Below are 21,652 nucleotides of genomic sequence, written 5' to 3'. Positions count from 1 at the left end.
CTCAACAACGATAGAATTTAACCAAACTTCCCACACAGAACCCCCATGACCAACAAAAAATACTGTGTTTTCTGATGGTCTTTGGTGACCCTCCCCCTGACACTCCCACACAACCCCCCCCCCCCCCCGAGGTCCCGACCCCCAGATTGAGAAACACTGAGCTAGAGCCTCATAAAATTATGTATCTTGGGATTCCAATTAAGTATCTTGGGATTTTAACTGTGATTAGTTTATATTTAATTCTGCTTTAATATTTTCATATTTAGATATTATAAATTGTATGCTAATGCTTTTATGTGTAGCCATTTTGAGTCTCCTTCAGGAGCAATAAAGCGAGGTAATAATAATAATAATAATAATAATAATAATAATAATTCCATAGGATGCAGTCAAGGGGATTCATCATATTCTAACCATCTGATGTAAAAAGGCTCCGATACATCTTGAGCTCCTCAAATCATTTTCTAGACTAGTCTACCCTACAAGTTTGTTGTAAGGATACTACGAAAAAGCCAGGGACTTCCTACACATTCAAACCAATACAAAGGTAACCCAAGATAATAAATAAAGGAAAGGTGGAGTATAGGGAGGTGGAAAATAGCAAGCGATGAGGTTATTGGAATGTAATTTAGGAATAAAGAAATAACGGTGAAAGCAGGAGTGGTTCTTACCGTGCGTGACGGAGAGCAAGTGCACCGTCTTGGGGATGCGCTCCTCGTACCCGGAGCTGGTGGATTTCCTGCTGATCTTGGACTTGAAAAGAGTATTCACCATGGTTGACTTGCCGAGACCACTCTGTCCTGGATGTGAAGGAAAAGGAAGATAAGAGGAAGCTCTCAAACCACGACAGGCAATGCCAATCAGTGAAAATACCAGCTGGTCCCTACGTGAGGGTAGCCATGTGGCTTACTTTCCAGATTGCCTAATATGGGTGCATCTACACTGGAGAATTAATGCAGTTTGATACCACTTTCACTGCCATGACTCAATGCTATAAGATCCTGGGAGATCAAGTTGGGTGAGGCATCAGCACTCTTGGGCAGAAAAAGCAAGAGGCCTTGCAAAACTGTTCAGTAACATTGAGCCACGGCAGTGGAGTCAAACTCCATTCATTCTACAATGTAGATGCACTTGTGGTTTTTAGCTGCATGTGTAAATCTGTTTTAATCATATCTATGCTCAAATTTTCTCCATTTTTTAAAAAAAATTGTTAAACCTTCCAGGTTAATATTTGCTCTGCTCTGTTTTGCAAGCACTTCCACTGATAGAATAAAATGTAGCAGTGAGAGGGGGCATCCTTATCTTACTCTTTTTTTAATTTCTTTTTGTGCATGTAAGAGCTTTGTTTATTTGTAATTTTAATAGTAATAATAATAACACTTTATTCATATTCTGCCCTATCTTCCCAAGGGGACTCAGAGAGGATTACAACATACACAGATAGGCAAACATTTTTTTTATCGTGTCAGAAGCGACTTGGAAAACTGCAAGTCACTTCTGGTGTGAGAGAATTGGCCGTCTGCAGAGACGTTGCCAAGGGGTCACCCGGATCTGTTACCATACTGTGGGAGGATTCTCTCATGTCCAAACATTTTATGCCTTTAATACAGTGGAATAACAATGATAAATAAATACACAGAACAAAGGTAAAGGCTTCCCCTTTCATCTCTGGCTTTCTGGAGGCGGTGCTTAACTCTGGCATAGGGAGGTGATTTTCCATTTCCAAGGTGAGGAACCTGTTGTCTGTAGACACCTCTTGGTCGTGTTGCCATTATGGCAGCATGGGTGCCTGTATTACCTTCCCGCCGCAGCAGTACCTATTTGATCTACTCACATTTACAGTTTTGAACTGCTAGGTTGGCAGGAGCTAACAGCAGGAGGAGCTAACATTGGGAGCTCACCTCAACCCACGGCTTCAAACCTTTAGGTCAGCAGATTCAACAGTTCAACCCATTGTGCCACTGCAGCCCCGATTTTTGCAGTTCGTTTTGAATAAATTGCCTTAATACCATTTCTGAAATTTTCATCACATTTGATCGTTAATAGCAGTTTCTCTATAAAAGTCCAGGAAAGATTATCAAATGCCTTCTCTGCATCCAAAAACATCAGCGCTCCTTGCCGTTCTTTATGTCTTTGTAAATATTCCATAGTGTTTAGGACTATTCTCATATTGTCGGAGGTTCAAATCCAGGGAGAGCGCAGATGAGCTCCCTTTGTCAGTTCCAGCTCTCATGTGGGGACATGAGAGAAGCCTCCCACAAGGATGGTAAAAAGGATGGTAAAAAAATCTGGGCAACATCCTTGCAGATGGCCAATTCTCTCATACCACAAATGAATTGCAGTTTCTCAAGTCGCTGTAGATACGGAAAAAAAATCTTTGTCTATCTAGTAGAAATTCTGTTTGGTCTTCATGTATCCAAGTTTCCTATATCTCCTTAAATCTATCTCCCAATATACTTGAATAAATGTTGTAATCCACATTTTTTGTTGACAATGCATTAGTATTAACACAATTTATGGAAAGTCTTGGAAAGCTCAGCTATCTCAAACTGCAAAGATTGTGGCATCCTGATGTCCCATTTTGCTGTTACTTCTTTCAATCAGTTTTTTAAAGAAAAAAATAGATTATTTTCATTGCACTTCTTATAGGATCTTTGACTGGTTGAGATCGCATAGTCCAGCCCATCAGGAATCCAAGAAGCAATTCAAGAAGCAACCAGAGAGAGATCTCGTTCATAGTTCTCCTTTCCATTGAGAATTATTATATCTAGTCCTATTCAAACTATAGCCCTGATTCTTCCAATACTAATAGGTTATCAGGAAGCAAATTTAGATTTCGTGCAAAGCTGTATCCTCTGTTTTGTGAACATTTCCTCTTTCACAATGTTGGGTAATCAGAAATCCGTCAGAAATGAATGCACAATGACATGATTTCTAAATCTATGAGCTACTTAGGAAGATGCAGAGCTGAGCGTGAGCTGGCTCTGTTGCAAAACCGCAGAAAGAGGATGTCATTGGTGTCACTAGGGTTAGCGAACTAGAGTTATTTTTCTTTTCATCACAGAAGCTATAGCTAGGTGTGTTTGACAGTAACCCAAAGATTCCTCAGCCATGACAAGCCTAAACAGTGGGGTTTTTTTAGCCCCAAATGAAACCTTGTCTCTGCTCTGCCTCCTCAGGTCCTTCTCAGATCTTTCTCCTCCAAGGCATTAACACTGCCTCACCTTTGGCCTCGCCTGGGTCACAGCAACATTTGCTTGGGGCTGCGGAGCTAAGGAGCAGGGCAAAAGAGTCTTGAAATTAATTTGGAAGGAATGAAGGACTGCGACTGGATGGTCATGGGGGGGGGGGAAGCAATATTACAGTGCGGGGGGGGGGGGTTCTTGAAGGCAGGCAAAACAGTACAGGCTGAGGATTCTTTATCTGAAATGTTTGGGACCAGAAGTGTTTTGGGTTCTGGACATTTTCAGATTTTGGAATATTATATTTGCATATGCAGTCAGCCCTCTGTAACTATGGTCTCCGTGTTTACAAATTCCACCATCCAAAATTTGAAAATATTCCAAAAAGCAAAGTTGTAAATCACACCTTCATATACGTGACACCTCTGTATACAATGGGACTTCAGGTTGACTGATTCACTAGCTATCCTAGGATGATTTTTTATTATTTATTTTGTTTTATATCCCACCCTCTCTCTCTCATTGAGAGACTCAGAGTGGCTAACAGTCAGCAACAATTCGATGCCATTCAACATAAAAACAACATCAAATTCAAAATGCATGACCCATAATAAATACATCCTGAGCTGAAAAGCCACCACCGAGAAGGCCCTCTCTCTCATTTCCATCCACCGCAGCTGAGACGGGGGTGGGACTGAGAGTAGGGCCTCTTCAGCTGATCGCAGGACTCAGGCAGGCTCATATCGGGAGATGCAGTCAGACAGATAGGTTTGACCTGACCCATTCAGGGAGAGCACCCTGAATTGTGCCCAGAAGCAAACTGGTAACCAGTGCAAATGCCATAACAAGGGGGTTGTTTGCTCCCTGTACAACGCTCCAGTAAGCAGCCTGGCTGCAAATCTTTGGACGAGCGGAAGCTTCCGAATGCAGTCTAGGAGTCCTCCTGGACTCATCGCTGATGCTTGAAGCTCAGGTGTCAGTGGTGGCCGGGAGGGCCTATGCACAATTAAAGCTTGTGCATCAACTTCGACCATACCTCAAGAAGCCAGATCTGGCCACGGTGGTCCATGCCTTAGTTACCTCTCGGATGGATTACTGCAGGTTCAATAATTTCAAAGATCTGCAGCCAGGCTACTAACTGGGGTGGGTTGTAGAGAACGCACAACCCCCCATCTTGAAGCAGCTTCATAGGTTGCTTATTTGCTTCCAGGCCCAATTCAAAGTGTAGGTTATTACCTACCTATAAAGCCCTATATGGTTCCGGTCCTTCATATTTATGCGACCGCATCTCCCTTTATGAACCTGTTTGGGCTTTAAGATCGGCTGGGGAGGCCCTCCTCTCAATCCCAGCTCCATCACAAGTGAGGCTGGTGGGGACGAGGGAGAGGGCCTTCTCAATAGTGGCCGCCCAGCTCTGGAACACCCTCTCCAGGGAAAGCAGACAAGCAACTACCTACATGACCTTTAAGAAGGAGTTAAAGACATGGTTATTTACATAGATCTTTGAAAATGATGAATAATATCCCCCTTAATGTGGATGAGGTCTTTTGTTCTATAGAAACCCGGGTATGTTGACTTTTATCTATTTTTAATTTAGCAGAAACACTGTGTTTTAAATGTGTTTTAACTAATGTTTCTACTGTTTATAGTTTAATTTTTCTATTTTGTATTATGTTATTTGTTTCCTTATTATTAATATTCTGACACAAAAACACAGTATGACACAGCAAACGAGATATATATGCTGGATTTCATATCACAAAATTACAAGTCGAACACTTCCCAAGTGTTTAGGACTGTGTGATCTATTATTATTGTATTATTATTGTATTATTATTATTATTATTATATTGTGGGGAAAATATTAATTAAAAAACAGACTCCTAGCAAAAGACAACAGAAAAGAAACTTCTAACCACCTGCCTGATGAAGCATGGAGCCGAATCCAGTAGCTTGCACATCCCCACTAACCTGAGCTAATCCTTATCCCTACAAGTGAGATTCAATGCAATCAGTTAGGTTTGCATGGAGAGGAAGGACACATGGAAACTATGACCTAGTTTGTTCTGTTGTCCAGAGTGGTTTTTAAGCATGCCTGAATTAAAAAAAACAAAACAGTGCTGTTCTTTTTAAAAAGGCAAATAGACCCCCCCCCCCTCCCCAAGCCCTCTGGGTCTCCCTTCCCCTCTTGCTTGTTTACCTCAACTTTTCCCCAGAGCGGCTTATCTGGCTTGAGGGTGTTTTTTCCCTTTTCCTAACACAAGCAGCTCTGCTTTCCTATCCCACCCCTCCACACACACACACACACCCCTTTTAAGTTCAAAACATTCCCCACATGGAAAAGTGTATGTGTATGTATGAGTGTATTCCCAAGATTGATTGAAACCAGATGTGCAGAAAAGGGTCAGAGAAGTTACAGCTGGAGAAGCTTTTTGGAAAAAAAAGATTTAGTTTTCCCAGTTTGCAAGCTGACAATCCCTGCAGGCGCTGGAGGAAGGGTGTTTGGCCGACATTTCACTGACCCCGTTGCCCAACCAAAGAAAAGGGCAATGCTGGCACTGGGGAGGGTGATGAAGCACTTCCTTTTCTTTGCCAGTGGACAGCTTCTGGTTTCAATTATAGTCTTTTAACTTTTTGACTACAATTCCCCGAATCCCTCAGCCAACAGAGAAGATTGGGCCTTGGAGTCCAAAAAAGTTAACTTTCCCAAGGTCTGCTTTTGATCGTAACTGTTCCATTTGGTCAGAATGAAGGCGCAAGGAGTAGCTCAAAGTCATTGGGGTGGGTTGCTGGATCCAGGAGCTTTTGCATCCCACGTCACAAAAAAGGGAAAATCCCTTAGATACATTGTTCCATTTCTAACCAACCTTCCTTATTGTTTGATTCACTGAGTGGAAAGTACTTTGGCTTCACACTTCTGCATCCAAGGATCTCTGTGTTAAATGACACTATGTAACACAATTTCTGCTCCTGGGTTATAAATGTCATTTCCTAATTGGTTCTATCATAAAAACACAGGAAAAGTTTATTAAACTGCAAAAACTTTATTTTGGGAGGAGGGACATCCTGAAGCACATCTTTGCTCTAGTTTTCCAATGACTATCTCGAATCTCAACCAATTCAACCAAAGTTTGTGACAGCCACAAAAACAAAGTTTCTGGAGGAGAACAACTACTGTCAAACTAAGGACCACACAATTAAACAGGAAATAACACTTTCAAACCAGGAACGGAATATTTTTTCTTATTTTGTCACACAGTGTAATTCCTTTGGAAAGGGAACAGTGGGCTCTTGGTATCCAGTGTGGTTGCCTTTCCATGGATACCAAAATCCATGGACGCTGAAGTCGCACTATATACAATGGTACAGTAAACAAAAACATTCCAAAATTGCTTCTTTCTACCTTCATCTAATTTGCTTTTGCTGCTTTTAGCAACAGAGTAGGTACCAATTTCCCTATTTTGAATTTTCTTCCTCTGAGACTGCTATGGTCACATGCTGTCTGCAAGATTTAGAAACTAAAAGTAACTTTTCCATGCTGGTGGTCAAATTGCTACCCTGGAAACTCTGGCTCGACATTTAGCAGACCTAACACATGCACTATCAGGTTTGTATCTGCAATCAGGAGGATTAGAAAATATAACTGTTTCCCTAAAAGCTGGGGTTCTTCAGAACTTGGAATCTGCATATTTCTTGACCCTCTGAAGGAATCAAGGCACAGGCCAACATAGCCAAGGGTATGTTTCATTGGAAATGTATTCTTTGTCCCTCTCCCTCTCCCTCTCCTTGGGAGTTGAATAGATAATTTTGCAGATGTCTTGACCTAAAGGCATGCCATACACAAGTCCCACTCTTCTCCAGGAAAAGACCACATATAAATGAAGTGACTGATTGGTATACTGTCCTATGTAACTTTTCATTTGCCAATAGGACCTCCAGCCCCTGACACATCCAGGTCCATCTCTATAAAGTGATCAGTCATCTATCTTGGACCTAAAATCCTCCTGGGGAAAAGGAAACATCTATTTTCTTTTGCACCTGTTCTGCTGGTTGCCCCAGAATTGGAAATCTCTCCCTGTGGACTGATCTAGGCTCCTGGCATGCTCCTGCCTTTGCTTGGTTCTTAAGCACGTTATCCCTTAAATCCTCCCGACTTTCCTCCCAGGCCCCAAACAAGACCATCCTTCTTACTCGGGATTACTTTTTGGCATCTCCACTTGGGCCTCCGGCTTTTGATCTGGGGATATTTATTGCCAAATGCAGCGAGTGGCTTTGGAGGAGGACTCCATACAAAGACCTTGTCTGCAACCTGAGGCAGAGGAGACAGGGATTGAGGAGGAAGGGGAGACGGCGATGGGAAAGGGCACAAGGTTGCTAGGAAAGGGAAGGGCTGTTTACCCTTCAGTCCCAGACTGGGGGAAGCAAGAGCTTCAACCCCCACAAAAGACTGGTGGGTGCAGCAGGGTGCCAGTCGGCCCACTGCAGGGGGAGTACATTGGAGGCCAGCAAACCGTGGCCTTTGGGTTGGCACAGTGGCAGAGCTGGCAGCTTGGGTGAATGCTACCCGAATCAACCCGTTACTACATGCAGAGAAAGAGAGACGGCAAACACGGCAGGAAGGTTTCTTGGGGATTTTAAGGCGCCAGGGCAACAGCTGCACCGGATTCCTCCAAATCTGAGAGAGTTTGTCATGTCCATTACATGAAGTGGGACACACTTTGCGGTTGTCCTGCAATGCACATTTCTCTTAATGAGCAAGAAAGGAAAACATACGACCCCTCTCTGGCTATGTGTATCCCACCCTCCCTCAGAGTCAGAAAAGGATCAGAAAGGTGCAATTGCTATTCTAGGAAGCCACCAGAATTGTTTTAAAACAATACCAAGAGAAAGGATTTCCTTCACCCCTAAAAAATAAAATGAAAACAGAACTTTTGAACATAAGGATTTTCATGGTGGACATTGGGTACAGTGGCCACAAAAGGAGGAAAAGAAGGAGAAACTGGGATGATGTACTCTGGAAGGCTTTCAAGGCCAGAATCACTGGGCTGCTGTGAGTTTTTCAGGCTGTATGGTCATGTTCCAGCAGCATTCTCTCCTGACATTTTCCTGTATCTGTGGCTAATGGCATCTTCAGAGATTCTGTTGATAGTGAAGCAAGTGGCGTGTGTGTGTGTGTGTTTGTATGTCTGCGAGGAGATAGGGCAGCCTATCTCCTATAATTATATTATTGTTGTTGTTGTTGTTGTTGTTAAGAAAGTGCAACTGTTACAATCAGCAAGCTAGAATTAGCATTTGAGTAGCCAGGATGTTTACAAAGTCTATAAGTGAGGGCATCTGGTTACCAGTATTAAGAAAACAACAGAATCAAGACAGTAAATGATGAACACTGCTCAGAAACAGGAGAACTCCAGACAACAAGCAATCAAAGACCAGTTAACATCTCCCAAATAGAAGATGCCTCCAGGCAACAGAGGCTAGGCTACCTCCATGCAGATACACTCACTGATTGACTTTGCAAACTTCATGGCTACTCAAATGCTAATTCAAGTTTGCTAATTGCAACATTCACACTTGCTTTAAACAGACAAGGGTTTTTTATTCTACTCTGGACATTATTCCACAGATATGTATACACACTCCACTTACTTCACTGCCAACAGAACCTCTGATGATGCCATTAGCCACAGATGCAGGCAAAACATTAGGAGAGAATGCTGCGGGAACATGGCTAGACAGCCCGAAAACTCACAGCAACTCAGAAACAGAAACGTTTTGAAAGCCACTGAAAATCAAGACAGTTAAGGGTATGCAGGTCAAATATGTACATTTTTTGGTCTTCGGTTTCTCCAAGGAACAGAGTTTTAGAGTTACGGACTTTGCCGCTCACCTACAACCATGATGTTGAACTCAAAGCCTGTTTTCATGGTCTTTATCCGCATCTGGTCCAGCACGGCATCGATCCCCACGTAGCCAAAGAGCTGCCGATCCCCTGTGCTGAGGGAAGGGCCGTCCCGGGGAAGTTGCTCTCGAGGCGCTTGCTCTTCCATGCTGAATGCCTGCTTCAAGGAGCTTTGCTCTGAAAGAGGAAGAGAAAGAGGGAGAAAGAAGAGAAACTTAAAGCAGAGACTCAGGTGCAGTGGTAGTTCCCTAACAGAGATTTCTTTCTCCCCACACCTAACTGGACTAACTGCAGTGAAAGTTACACACTGGGGGAAAGGGGGTTCTGGACCTTTGTGGCTAAATTTCCCAGTTTCATGTTTCATTACTTACATGTAGCCCAGCAGTGCCCAGAATCCTCCATATTAGCTGGGAATATTAGGGGTTGCAGTCAAAAGAGGGGACCTTCCCAAGCTCGGCAACCGAATGCACCAGAAAAGGAGAAATGAATTCAGACATGATACTCTCCAACTTCCCTGGCAATATTCTGACAGACCTCAGACTGGGGAGAGAAGCCAAGGGAACAGAAAGCAGAACCTGGGGAAAACTCCAAAGGACGATGTTGGGGAAGGAGATGGTAGGAGTACATGCACTTTGTTGAGGCCCGTTGTTGCAAAGGAAGGAGAAATGTTTCACCCAGGCCTGACTTAAAGATCCAGCATAAACTGTCCTCTCATTGTCAAGGTCTGATTTCAAGCCACTAATATACGTAAGACTCTCATACTCCTGGACTTCGAGTGGATATGTGAAATGGCAGACCATAGCAAACGCTATTGAAGGACTTCTGGTCCAAAGAAAGCATAAAATCATGCTAGAGGACCCAGAAAATGTCTGGGGAAAGCATGTTTTGTCAGATGTAGATAAACAGGACTCACACTGTCTGCATGAATCAGCACACACCAGCTTAGGATAAACCATGATCCTGAAATCCTGGCTTACTGTTTTCAATGAATGCAACAAGTTTCTTCCTTGAACAAGGGATGGTAGTGGAATTTGGTAAACATGCTGAAGACACAGGTTTACCTGTTGAAATTTAAATATTTTATTATTTATTTATTTATTTATATCCTGCTTTTTCCCTGTGGGTGGGACTCAAAGCGGCGTACAGTAGTTAGAAGCAACAGACGTTACATAACATACAAATTCATACAAATTCAATCAAACCAGATAAACAAACTGCCACTATATCAACCATAAATAACAAACTTACAAGATATACCACTAAAATTCCCTGAGCCTCAGGCTAGTGGCATTATCCATAAAAACAGTTGTACTAAAATCCTAGGAACTTCATCTTCATTAGGCTATATAACAGCATTACCAAGTCCAAATAACATTCAGAAAAGCATATTACCAGTAGCTGCAAAGTGGGTTAAACTACTGAGCTGCTAAACTTGCTGACTGAAAGGTTGGCAGTTCGAATCTGGAGAGCGGATGAACTCCCGCTTTAGCGCCAGCTTCTGCCAACCTAGCAGTTTGAAAACATGCAAATGTGAGTACATCAATAGGTATCACCTTGGCGGGAAAGTAATGCCACTCCATGCAGTCATGCCGGCCACATGACCTAGGAGGTGTCTATGGACAATGCCGACTCTTCTGCTTAGAAATGGAGATGAGAACCACCCCCTAGAGTTGGATTCGACTAGACTTAATGTCAAGGAGAAACCTTTACCTTCATCTGGTTGTTGCCTACTCTAAGTCATCAGAAAAGGCCTAGTTCCACAAGAAGTTTTTAATCTGTGAGCGAAAGGCCAGCAAGGAGTGGGCCAATCACACCTCTCTAGGAAGGGAGTTCCAAAGCCACAGGGCCACCACCGAAAAGGTCCTCTCTCTCATTCCCACCAATCTCACTTTTGACGATGGTGGGACCAAGAGAAGGGCCTCTGTTGATGATCTCAGGGCTCATGTGGGCTTGTAGGAGGAGATACGGTCACACAATGATATATTATGCACCTTTTGATTAGCCTAGTAAAGGTGAAGAGTTAGTACAGATGATGACGATAAATGCTCTTTCTCCCCAAAGGCTGAGTAGTGCCTTTGTCCTTCTCATCAGGGAATGCAAACAATCTGGACCAAGAACTTGCTGGTTTGCATGGGCACAACACTCGAGGAACACACTGTCTCCCAAACGACTTCATTTATTTGCCTTTTGCAAGCCGTTTCCCAAGCAGCAGACACTCGGGCCAAATCCAGACTGTCTGGTGTGCTCAGCAGGAGGAAAAGTGTTCAACAGAAATGTTACACACACACGCATGTATTTCTGCTGCAAAGCAGAGATGGCAAGGAGCCCTCAAGCTGTCAGACCCTGGGCTGTGTTTCCACAAACAATGCAAGAGCCGTAGTGGGGGACTTGGTTCGGCAACGTGCCAGAAGTCTGTCGTCCTGAAGGGAGGACATTGCGAGAGGCACCTTCTTTCTCAGACCGGTTCTAGAAGCCTCCTGCCCAGGAGGAGAGCTCCAGACTCAATCCCAGCCCCATGTGGAAACTGCTTATGATTACTTAGTGGTAAAGGGAAAGAAATCCTATACACATACGCACACTATACATACACACTGAACAGTTACTGCAAACTCTGACATGAGGACAGGCAGAAAGCAGTGTTGTTCTCTCTCCAAAAGTAGCTTTTGGAGACAATAGTTCCCAGACTTCAACAATAACCAGAATGGATACTTTTATAACCTTTTCAAGCTGTGCCCTGAGCACAAATGCTTTGTTCCATGGGGCTCAAGGAGCACTTAGGAGCATGAGTGTACTGTCGCATATGGCAGATGCTGGAAGAGGCTTGAGAACGCAACAGATGTTCCCTTGCTCTCTTTCCTAAGCCCCTTGGCTGCTCCCCATGTTTGGAGAATACAGCCAATATTTGTTGTTCTTAACCGTCATCAAGTCAGCTCTGACTTATGCTAACCCTGTCATTGAGAGACCTTCAAGACATCCAGTTTTCAACAGTGTGAACAGGCCCTGCAAACTCAGGATCGTGGCTTCCATCATGACTGGATCAATCCAATCGCAGTACAGTCTTTCTTCCTCTCTTCCCACTGTCTTCCCCTTTTGTTTTAATGGTTCTTAACTGCTGTCAAATTCATCAGAGGTAGAGCCTAAGCATTGAAGTTCCTCCTACTGAGACCTTGGGAAGGCTCACAAAAACTTAACCTGATGCGACATAGCCCCACAACTGTTGTATTATATGAGTGTTGCATTGTACTGGTTGCATATTTTTTTTCCTACATTATTTGCAATGCTCTCTGATGCCCTGTTACAGAAATACAATGGAAAAATCAATAACATTGATTGATTACGAAAAGAGCATTGTTGTTGTTAACTGCTATCAAGTCAATTTCAGCTTACAGCCACTCAATGAATGAGAGACTTCCAAGTCACCCTTTCCCCCAACAGTCCTGTTCTGATCTTGCAAACTCGGGACATATTTGTCTTTCTTCTGTGACTCTGTCCACCTGTGACATGGTCTTCCCTCCCTATCCTACTGTCCCCTACCTTACCAAACAGTATCATCTTTTCTCAGAATCATGTCTTCTCATGATATATCCAAAGTATGCTAGCCTCTGTTTAGTCATCTTGGCTTTTAGGGTTCAGAATTAATTTGCTCAAGAACCTACTTACTTGCCTTTTGGACACTCCATGCTAATGGAAGGAATTAATTTCCTTCCATTCAGCCTTCTTCACTGATCAGGTGTCATAATCATACATAAAAATGGGAAGTATGATGGCACAGACAACACTATATATTCAATAATGATAATAACTTATAATAACTTTATTTTTGTACCCCACCTCCATCTCCCCGAAGGGACTCAGGGCAGCTTACTTCAATGATATATTCAATGATAAGTTCAACAGGGACAAATGCAAAATACTCCACTTAGGCAGAAAAAAATGAAATGCAAAGATACAGAATGGGGGGCGCCTGCCTTGACAGCAGTACATGCGACAAAGATCTTGAAGTCCTCATGGACAGGAAGGTGAACATGAGCCAACAATGCGATGCAGCAGATTCACAGACACCAGGCTACCCCTCTATACTATTCTGCCTTGGTCAGACCACTTTACCTGGAATCACACCGTGTCCAATTCTGGGCACCGCAATTTAAGGGAGATGTTGACAAACTGGAATGTGTCCAGAGAAAGGCAACTAAAATGATCAAGGGTCTGGAGAACAAGCCCTATGAGGAGCAACTTAAAGAGCTGGCATTTTTAGACTGCAGAAGAGAAGGCTGAGATGATAAGGGCCATGGATAAAGATGTGAGGGGAAGTCATAGGGATGAGGGAGCAAGCTTCTTTTCTGCTGCCCTGGAGACCAGGACGCAATGGAACAATGGTTTCAAACTACAGGAAAGGAAATGATTCCACCTGAACATTAGGAAGAACTTCCTCACTGAAAGGAGAACTGTTCAGCAGTGGATCTCTCTGCCCTGGAGTGTAGTGGAGGCTCCTTCTTTGGATGCTTTGAAACAGAGGCTGGATGACCATCTCTTGAGGGTGCTTTGAATGGGATATTCCTGCTTCTTGGCAGGGGGTTGGACTAGATGACCCACAAGGTCTCTTCCAACTCTGGGATTTTATGATTCTATGTTATCTTGTGCTATGTCTAGAAGAGCAACAACCTCAGTTTAGTCATTTTGGTTTCTATGGAAATTCAGGCTTGGTTTACTCTAGGACCCATTTATTGGCAGTTCATGGTATCAATCAAGCTCTCCTCTAGCACCACACTTCCAATTCTGGACCTTCTAAATATTGGTGTCCCCCGTGCCCCCCCCCCCCCCCCCGATACACTGAAAGATTCTGTCCTATTGCCATGATTGAAGCAATGCTCTGCTACTGTAAGGAATGCCATCTTGTCCACTGTCTCAGGCAGTGGCTGCCTTTTGCAGAGATGCATTTCTAGACACCGTTAGGAACAACATCCTGGATCATTTGATGATGCAGAGTCAACATGAACTGACCTCCTCCAATGCTGCTTTCTAAGGGAAATCCATATCCTATTTTTGACCAAGTAATCACAAACAATTCCAAAAGAAAAAAGGAGCAGAGGTCTCTTCCAACTCTTTGATTCTATGATTCTATGAATTCCAGAAAAAGAGCACCTGTTGATATAGGACTCTGGAATAGCTTTAGCATAGCAGTTTTTGCTTGCCTTCAAATGTGCATTTTTAAGACAACCAGCGCTTGGTTTACTGGTCCAGCTTGCAAAACCACTATGAGAACTACAGAAGGTAAACATCTAGGAGTCTTTATAACAAGAGTAGGCAAGAAGCAAACTGGGATTGAACTACATTACTAAAGTGCTTTGAGGTTTTCAGCTGTATGGCCATGTTCCAGCAGCATTCTCTCCTAACGTTTTGCCTGCATCCGTGGCTGGCATCTCCAGAGGTTCTGTTGGCAGTATTAAAAAACCACCAGAATCAAGACAGTAAATAAGGAATACCATTTCGAGACAGGAGAACTCCAGGCAGCAAACAATGAAGTGCCAGTGAACACCTCCCAAACAGAAGGTGCCTCCAGGCAACAAAGGCCAGGCTACCTCTATGCAGATACGCTCACTGACTGACTTTGTAAACTTCATGGCTACTCAAATGCTAATTCAAGCTTGCTAATTGCATCATTCACATTTCCTTAAACAGACAAGGGTTCTTTCCCCCACCTTGGACATTCCACAAGAATATATACACTCCACTTGTTTCACTGCCAACAGAATCTCTGAAGATGCCACTAATGCAGGCAAAACATTAGAAGAGAATGCTACTGGAACATGGCCATACAGCCCAATACACTACTGAAGTTCACTAAGGTCTAGCTTCCCAAAAACTTGCTTCACAAAGGAGAAACAGACTAGAGAAACAAGGACATAGAGCTGAGAACCCTCTCTTTTTGCTTATGTGCAACCATCACGCTTCCCATCCTTTGCACTCTGTTCCCTCTGGATGGAGACAGAAGGTGTTGGAACCAATCTGTGCATTCTCAGAACAATGTGGGCAGATGCTCTTTGTATTTTCCTTTGCACGTTGCTCCAAAGACATATTGGAGGAGGAACCAGAGCTAGGGCCATTGGCATCATTGTCTGCTAGGTAATGAGGATGCAAGAAAATCCTATATAAAAGGAATACGATGAACAGGAACAGTCACAGTATTGCTACAAGGACTAACAACTTATAATAATTGTAATGCACTTTAATGGCATTGCCAAAGGTTTATGCCCTTCATGTATCAATCCAAAGGTTAAAAGCATTGGAAGTAAACAAAAAGGAAGCTATGCAACAATTTACACTGCATATAGAAGAGGATTTGTATTTTAACAAATAACTAACTAAATATTTACAACAAGTATTGGAAATGAACTACTTCAAGAAAAGAAACTATTTCAGACAATTATAGGAGGCAGTTTATACTTGCTAAAAGCCACATTGTTTCCCAGTGCGATTTGACTTTGTTGCTGCCTCTTGTTTTAGGGAGAGCCAGGAGCTATAAAACAATCTTGACAATGTGTTGTCAAAGGCTTTCATGGCCGCAATCACTGCGTGGGTTGCTGTGAGTTTTCTGGGTTGTGTGGCCATGTTCCAGAGGCATTCTTTCCTGGTGTTTCACCGACATCTATGGCAGGCACCCTCAGAGGTTGTGAGGTCTGTTGTTAGTTCAGATATGTGGATGACACATTCACTATTTGGAGCTGGCCATCTGCAAGGATATTGGCAGGGGATGCCTGGGTGTTTTTGATGTTTTACCACCCTTGTGGGAAGCTTCTCTCGTGTCCCTGCAAGGAAAGCTGGAGCTGATAGAGGGAGCTCATCGGCGCTCTCTCCCGATTCAAACCTCCAACCTGTTGATTTTCAGTCCTGCTGGCAGAAGGGTTTAACCCATTTGCGCCATGGGAGGCTCCATTTGGAGCCATGAAGAAGAAGAACTCAGCAAGTTCCAGGACCACCCCAACAACATTCACCCAAACATCCAATTCACTATGGAAAAAGAAAATGAAGGAAAACTACAATTTCTAGAAATCCGAGTCATCCGCAAACCTAATCAACAATTGGGCCACACAGTTTACAGAAAACCTACATACAGGATAGATGTCTACATAAAAACTCCAACCATCATCCAAGTCAAAAAAGAAGCACAATTAAAGCCCTGGCAGACAGGGCAAACTATATCTGAGAACCGCACATCCTCCAAGGTGAACTGAACCACCTCAGCTGGGCTCTACAGGCCAATGGAGACTCCACCGCAGGCATCAGAAGAGCTGCAAGACCAAGAACAAGCCACGGCAGTCAAGACAAAGATCCACCCAGAGAATGAGTGTTCTTACCATACATCAAGGAGACCACTGACCGCATAAGGAAGCTGAAGAAACACAACCTACAAACTATCTACAGACCCACTAAGAAAATTCAACAAATGCTACTTTCAGCAAAGGATAAGAGGGATCCTCTCACATCTGCAAGAGTCTACCATATCCCATGCAGCTGTGGACAAGTCTACATAGGGACCACCAAACGCAGCAGTACTGCCCAGACATGAATAAAGGAACATGAAAGGCACTGCAGACTAAGTCAACCAGAGAAGTCAGCCATAGCAGAGCACCTGATGAGCCAACCTGGACTCAGCATATTACTTGAGAACACAGAAATGCTGGACCACTCTCACAATCACCATGTCAGACTACACATAGAAGCCATTGAAATCCCCAAACATGTGGACAATTTCAACAGAAAGGAGGAAACCATGAAAATTAACAAAATCAGGACAGTAAACAGAGCAACACTCAAAAATCTAGGGAATTCCAGACAGGAAACAATCAGGGCCAGCTAACACCTACCAACAAAGGGAGGTGAGTGGGAAGCATTCACCCAACCATCCATACATATTACCACCTGGACAGGTGAGTGGGAAACAGTCATCCAAGTTACATGTTTTCCTCATTATAATTACACATAATGCATGCCAATGCAAATTATAGCATTTGTTTTTACATTTGTTGGCTGGGGGTTCTGCGATAGGCAGTACAAAGATGGTAGTTACACAGTTCTCCATTAACAGGTGTCAAGAATGTAGAAACCAAGGATGCATTGTAGAATTAATGCAGTTTGATACTACTTCAACTGCTATGGCTCAATGCTATACAATCCTGGGATTTGTAGTTTGGCAAGGCACCAGCACTCTTTGGCCTTGTTAAATTAACACTCCCAGGATTCCACAGCATTAGGTCATAGCAGTTAAAGTGGTGTATAACTGCCCAAGCTCTACAATGTAGATGCACCACAATGGGTAAGTAACTCTTATGAAGGTGTGTGTGCCACACCTTCATAGAAGGCGCCTTGCACAAAGAATGCTGGCATGCTAGGTTTGTAACCCAATCTTCTTCCTGATCTGTTTCATTGCTATACAAAGTTGTTGATTTTAAATAATATATTCATCTGGAGGAGCATTCAGTTCCACGCCCCACAACATGAAACACAAACTGCTTTGTAGAAGATTTAGCCCATCTCCACGAAAGATCACAAAAACAACGTTCAGCCAGAAACAGTCTCCCTGACTTGGAATGAGAGTGGGGACATTTCTTTATTCCCAGACTGGATGCCAGTACCTGCCAAGGGGCAAGTGGCTCTCTCTTTGCATGGCCGTTTCACAGGAAAAGCAACCTGGCAGCTCACCAGCCATGGCATTCTTGCATGGGCAGACATCACACTGCAAAAGCAGTCTACAAATAAAGAAAAAGACTCCAATTGAAGGAAGCAGGGAGCTAAAAGAAAGATGTTATGGTCCAGGAAAGCAATGAGAGATGGGAGACACAGCCAAAAGGAATGGATGGACCCAACCCACTTGCAAGATCTTTGCAGCCAGATAGGAAAAGCAGGTGGATGATCTTTTATCAATAGGAAATCATTCCTTGGACCCATAGAAAGCTGTTTGCACTCAAGAAATGCTGTTGCCACCCAAACTGGGCCTGAGCCTCTGGACACAAGCAGCAGTCCTGTTGCTGTCCCCACCCACCCGGTTAATGCTGCCGAGGAGACCCAAAAAGATGCTCTGCTAGGCATAGCTTCCCACCCCGTACTGGTCATCCCTCATCAGCCCCTGACCTTGTTCAGTCGGGAGGGGGAAAAGGCCGGCACAAAGATGCTCCCCAAAAAGCATGCAGAGACAAAGAGGCTTGAATGGTCCTCATTTCCTTTGTCTGCCAGCTTCCTCCGTGGCCCGCCTCGCCTTCCAAAAATGCGTCTCACCCAAATCCTACCTCGTCCTCAGCCCCAGGGGAAGACTATGGGGACTCCAACCACAGGGTCCCCCTCGGCCCCCAAGTCCATGGGAGCAGCGCCCACCGCATCCGTGCGCCCCTTCCTTCTTTCTTCTCCCGCCTTGCCTTCAGCGCCCCAACATCCTCATCTCTTCCAATGCTGGAAAGAGGAGTCCCCTCCCCTCTGTTGTCAGCTCCCCTATTGGGATCACACAAGAGAGACAGACAGACAGACAGACAGAGCTCGGCTGCTGCCTCCAACACATGACCAGAATGGCAATAATCCTCCCTGCCCCCTTTTCCCCCCAAGCAGGGGGAGAAAGACCCTTTCAAGAAGTTGGCCTAATTGCAAGAGCAGCCTTGGTTTGCCCTGAGCAGCCTGTCCATTTGCATTTGAGATAGAAAGAAAGGCCAGTAGGATTTCCCCTTTCCCACTTTTTGGTTTTGTTTGCTCAACCAACATCCCATTTTGTGTGTGGGAGGGATATGTGTGTGTGATGTTCTTTGAATAAGTATTAACCAGAAACTGATATAGGAAAATAGATTAAAGAGATTTACTGTCCTGACCCAAAGGAATGGAACGCTTTAAGGTAAAACAAAGAAAAGAAAATGTCCCATAAAGTTTCCCATATAAAGCCAGGTCTGAGGGGGAAAAGGACCCACATCTCTACTCATGAGGTTTTGTTTGGCGCCATCTCGTTACCTGAAGTGCACTGCTTAGCTTCAAGTGAATAGTTCTAACCCAAATGCATTTGTGTGCATTTGTTATTTCTGTGGGTAAGAAAATACATCTTATGATGTATGTGACGGTCAACAGATTGGAATGAAGTCTACATGATCTGAGTGATTCTGGAAAAGTTTTTCCTGCCTTACAGGTAGTTTTTACATATTCACATCCACTCCTGTCCATTTTTGATACTGGATGGTACATGGAGTTGCAGGGAGGATATGAACAAACAGAGAGATTACACATTTTCTGAACCTCTGATCTATGCAGAACTCTTTGGATCTTCAAAAGTTCTGTGAACAGTTCCTCAAACAATTGGATCTTTCCCTTCTCTTACTACTTCAATGTGAATGTTTGTCAATATTCTATTGCAGCACGAAGCAGGCAACTTCCTAGTGAAAGACCTAGTAGACCAAAAGCTGAACATGGGTCACCAATGTGATGTGGCAGCCAAAAAGGCCAATATGATTCCAAGCTGTATCAATATGACTATACTGTCTAAATCGGGGGAAGTCAGTACTATCCTGTTTTGCTTTTGATCAAACCTCAGGTGGAATGCTCTGTCCAGTTCTGGGCACCACAATCCAAGAAAATGTATTGACAAGCTGGAAAGTGTCCAGAGAAAGGTAATCAAAATGGTCCAAGGAAACCATAAATCCCTATAAGGAGCAGCTTACAGAGCTGATTATGTTTAGCTTGGAGAAGAGAAGGTTTAAGAGGGGACATATAATAGCCATGTTTCAATATCTGAAAGGATGTCATGTTGAGGAGAAGGGGGCAAGCTTGTTTTTTTCTGCTTTGGAGACTAGGACACAATGGAGCAATGGATTCAAAATGCAGCAATAGAATCTCCACTGGAACATTAGCAAAAACCTCCTAATGGTAAGAGCTGTTTGGCCGAGGAATGTGCTGCCTGGGGGTCTGGTGGATCCTTCTCTTGAAGTTTTAAGCAAAGACTGGATGGCCATCTACCAGGAGTCCATGGATTAGAGACTGCTTTATGGCAAAAAAGGGGTTGGACAGAATAGTATCTGGGTCTTTTCCAACTCTACGATTCTATGACTGCATTGTCGAAGGCATGAAAGCCTCCAACTCCCTGAAATATCCAGTTGCAGGCTTCAGGGGATATGACCATTTCACCCCATTTTGTGGTGGGGCCAATCTGTTTAAGGTGAGCAGAGGCATAACACCGGAAGTCACAAAGGGTTGCTGTGAAAAGGGGAAGTTGAAAGAGAAAGTCATATCTTTCCAAAAGCGCTAACTCAGGCTTATCAACTGAAACTGAATGGCAGGAAATTCAGGACAGAACACAATACTGTGTAAACTATGGAATTCCCTGCCACAGGAAGAAATCTCAACTGCTAACTTTAAAAGGGGATTTGAGAAGCAAATGGATGATACTGCCATTGATGGTTACTAATCATGATAGTGAATGGCCATGAGACATATTACCAGTTGCTGGGAACTGCAAGTAGGAAAGTGCCAATCAATTGCAATTCATAGCCAAAGCTATTCATAATTACAGAGTGAATATCCCTTATCTGGAACACTTGGGACCAGAAGTGTTTTGGATTGTAGGTTTTTCTGGATACTGTAACAACTGCTTTTGTGTAGAATCATAAAATCACAGAATCATTGAGTTGGAAGATACCTTATGGGCCATCCAGTCCAACCTCCCTGCCAAGAAGCAGGAAAATCACATTGAAAGTAACCCAACAGATGGCCATCCAGCCTCTGTTTAAAAGCCTCCAAAGGAGCCTCCACCACACTCCAGGGCAGAGAGTTCCGCTGTTGAACAACTTTCACAGTACAGTCAGGAAATTCTTCCTATTGTTCAGGTGGAATCTCCTTTCCTGTAGTTTGAAGCCATTGTTCCACATCCTAGTCTCCATATTTAGACTTAAATCTAAGTATGAAATGTATGTGTGCTCATATACAGCTTATACAAATAACCTGAAGGTTGTTTCATACAACCATTTAATGATTTTGTGCATGAAACATACTACTTTGAAGAGTCAGAAAGCAAAAGAGTCTTATCTCAGCCACGAATATAGAAACTCTGGACTTTGGTGTATATGGATTTTGGGCATCCTGGTAAGGGATACTCAAGCTGTACTATAAATCAGTTTTGGAAAAAGATAGAGGACAACACAATTGGAATAATATGAGAATGAAGTCATATGAACAGGCAAAGGACACCAATGTTAGAGAAGAAAATATTCCTACAATAAAGTCCTTTAGTTTACAAAACAATATCCAGAATCCACTATGTTCAACTATAGTTGACAGCTAGGAGCATCATAATGACTTAGAGACGCAAACTCTGGATTATATCCTACAATGAATATATAATCCATTGGCTCTCATATAATTCTAAGCATCTAGGGTAGTATTTTGCAAGGTTCTCCCCAAATCTAGAGCTAACCATGGTTTCCACTGCTTCTCCCCCCCCCCTTTGCCCCTAAGGACTAAGGAACTTGCTAGCCATTTTGGCTTTTACTTGTGACTTGGCCCTTTAATTCCTTTCAAGCTATCTGGGCTGTTTTGTACAGCACTTTAT

The 21,652-nt window shown here is 43.4% G+C and overlaps 1 protein-coding gene across 4 annotated transcripts in view; it reads right to left on the bottom strand.

Moving 5' to 3' along the window:
* Positions 1 to 21,652, bottom strand: part of LOC132781885 (septin-12-like) — an 87,524-nt gene that overhangs the window by 21,798 nt on the left and 44,074 nt on the right. For 2 of the 4 annotated variants that reach the window (XM_060786411.2, XM_060786415.2), the window contains 2 exons: positions 9,070 to 9,258; positions 672 to 800 (listed from right to left, as the gene is read on the bottom strand). In XM_060786411.2, coding sequence (XP_060642394.2) covers positions 672 to 800; positions 9,070 to 9,258 — 318 coding nt within the window. Of the gene's footprint in view, positions 1 to 671; positions 801 to 9,069; positions 9,259 to 18,210; positions 18,287 to 18,365; positions 18,624 to 21,652 lie in introns of those variants that run through there. The other 2 variants (XM_060786414.2, XM_060786413.2) reach the window with 2 other exon arrangements.

The sequence above is a fragment of the Anolis sagrei genome, chromosome X (assembly GCF_037176765.1).
Source record: "Anolis sagrei isolate rAnoSag1 chromosome X, rAnoSag1.mat, whole genome shotgun sequence".
Classification (NCBI taxonomy): domain Eukaryota; kingdom Metazoa; phylum Chordata; class Lepidosauria; order Squamata; family Dactyloidae; genus Anolis; species Anolis sagrei.
Note: the sequence above shows the minus strand (reverse complement) of the source record. Positions and strands in the feature narration are given on the sequence as shown.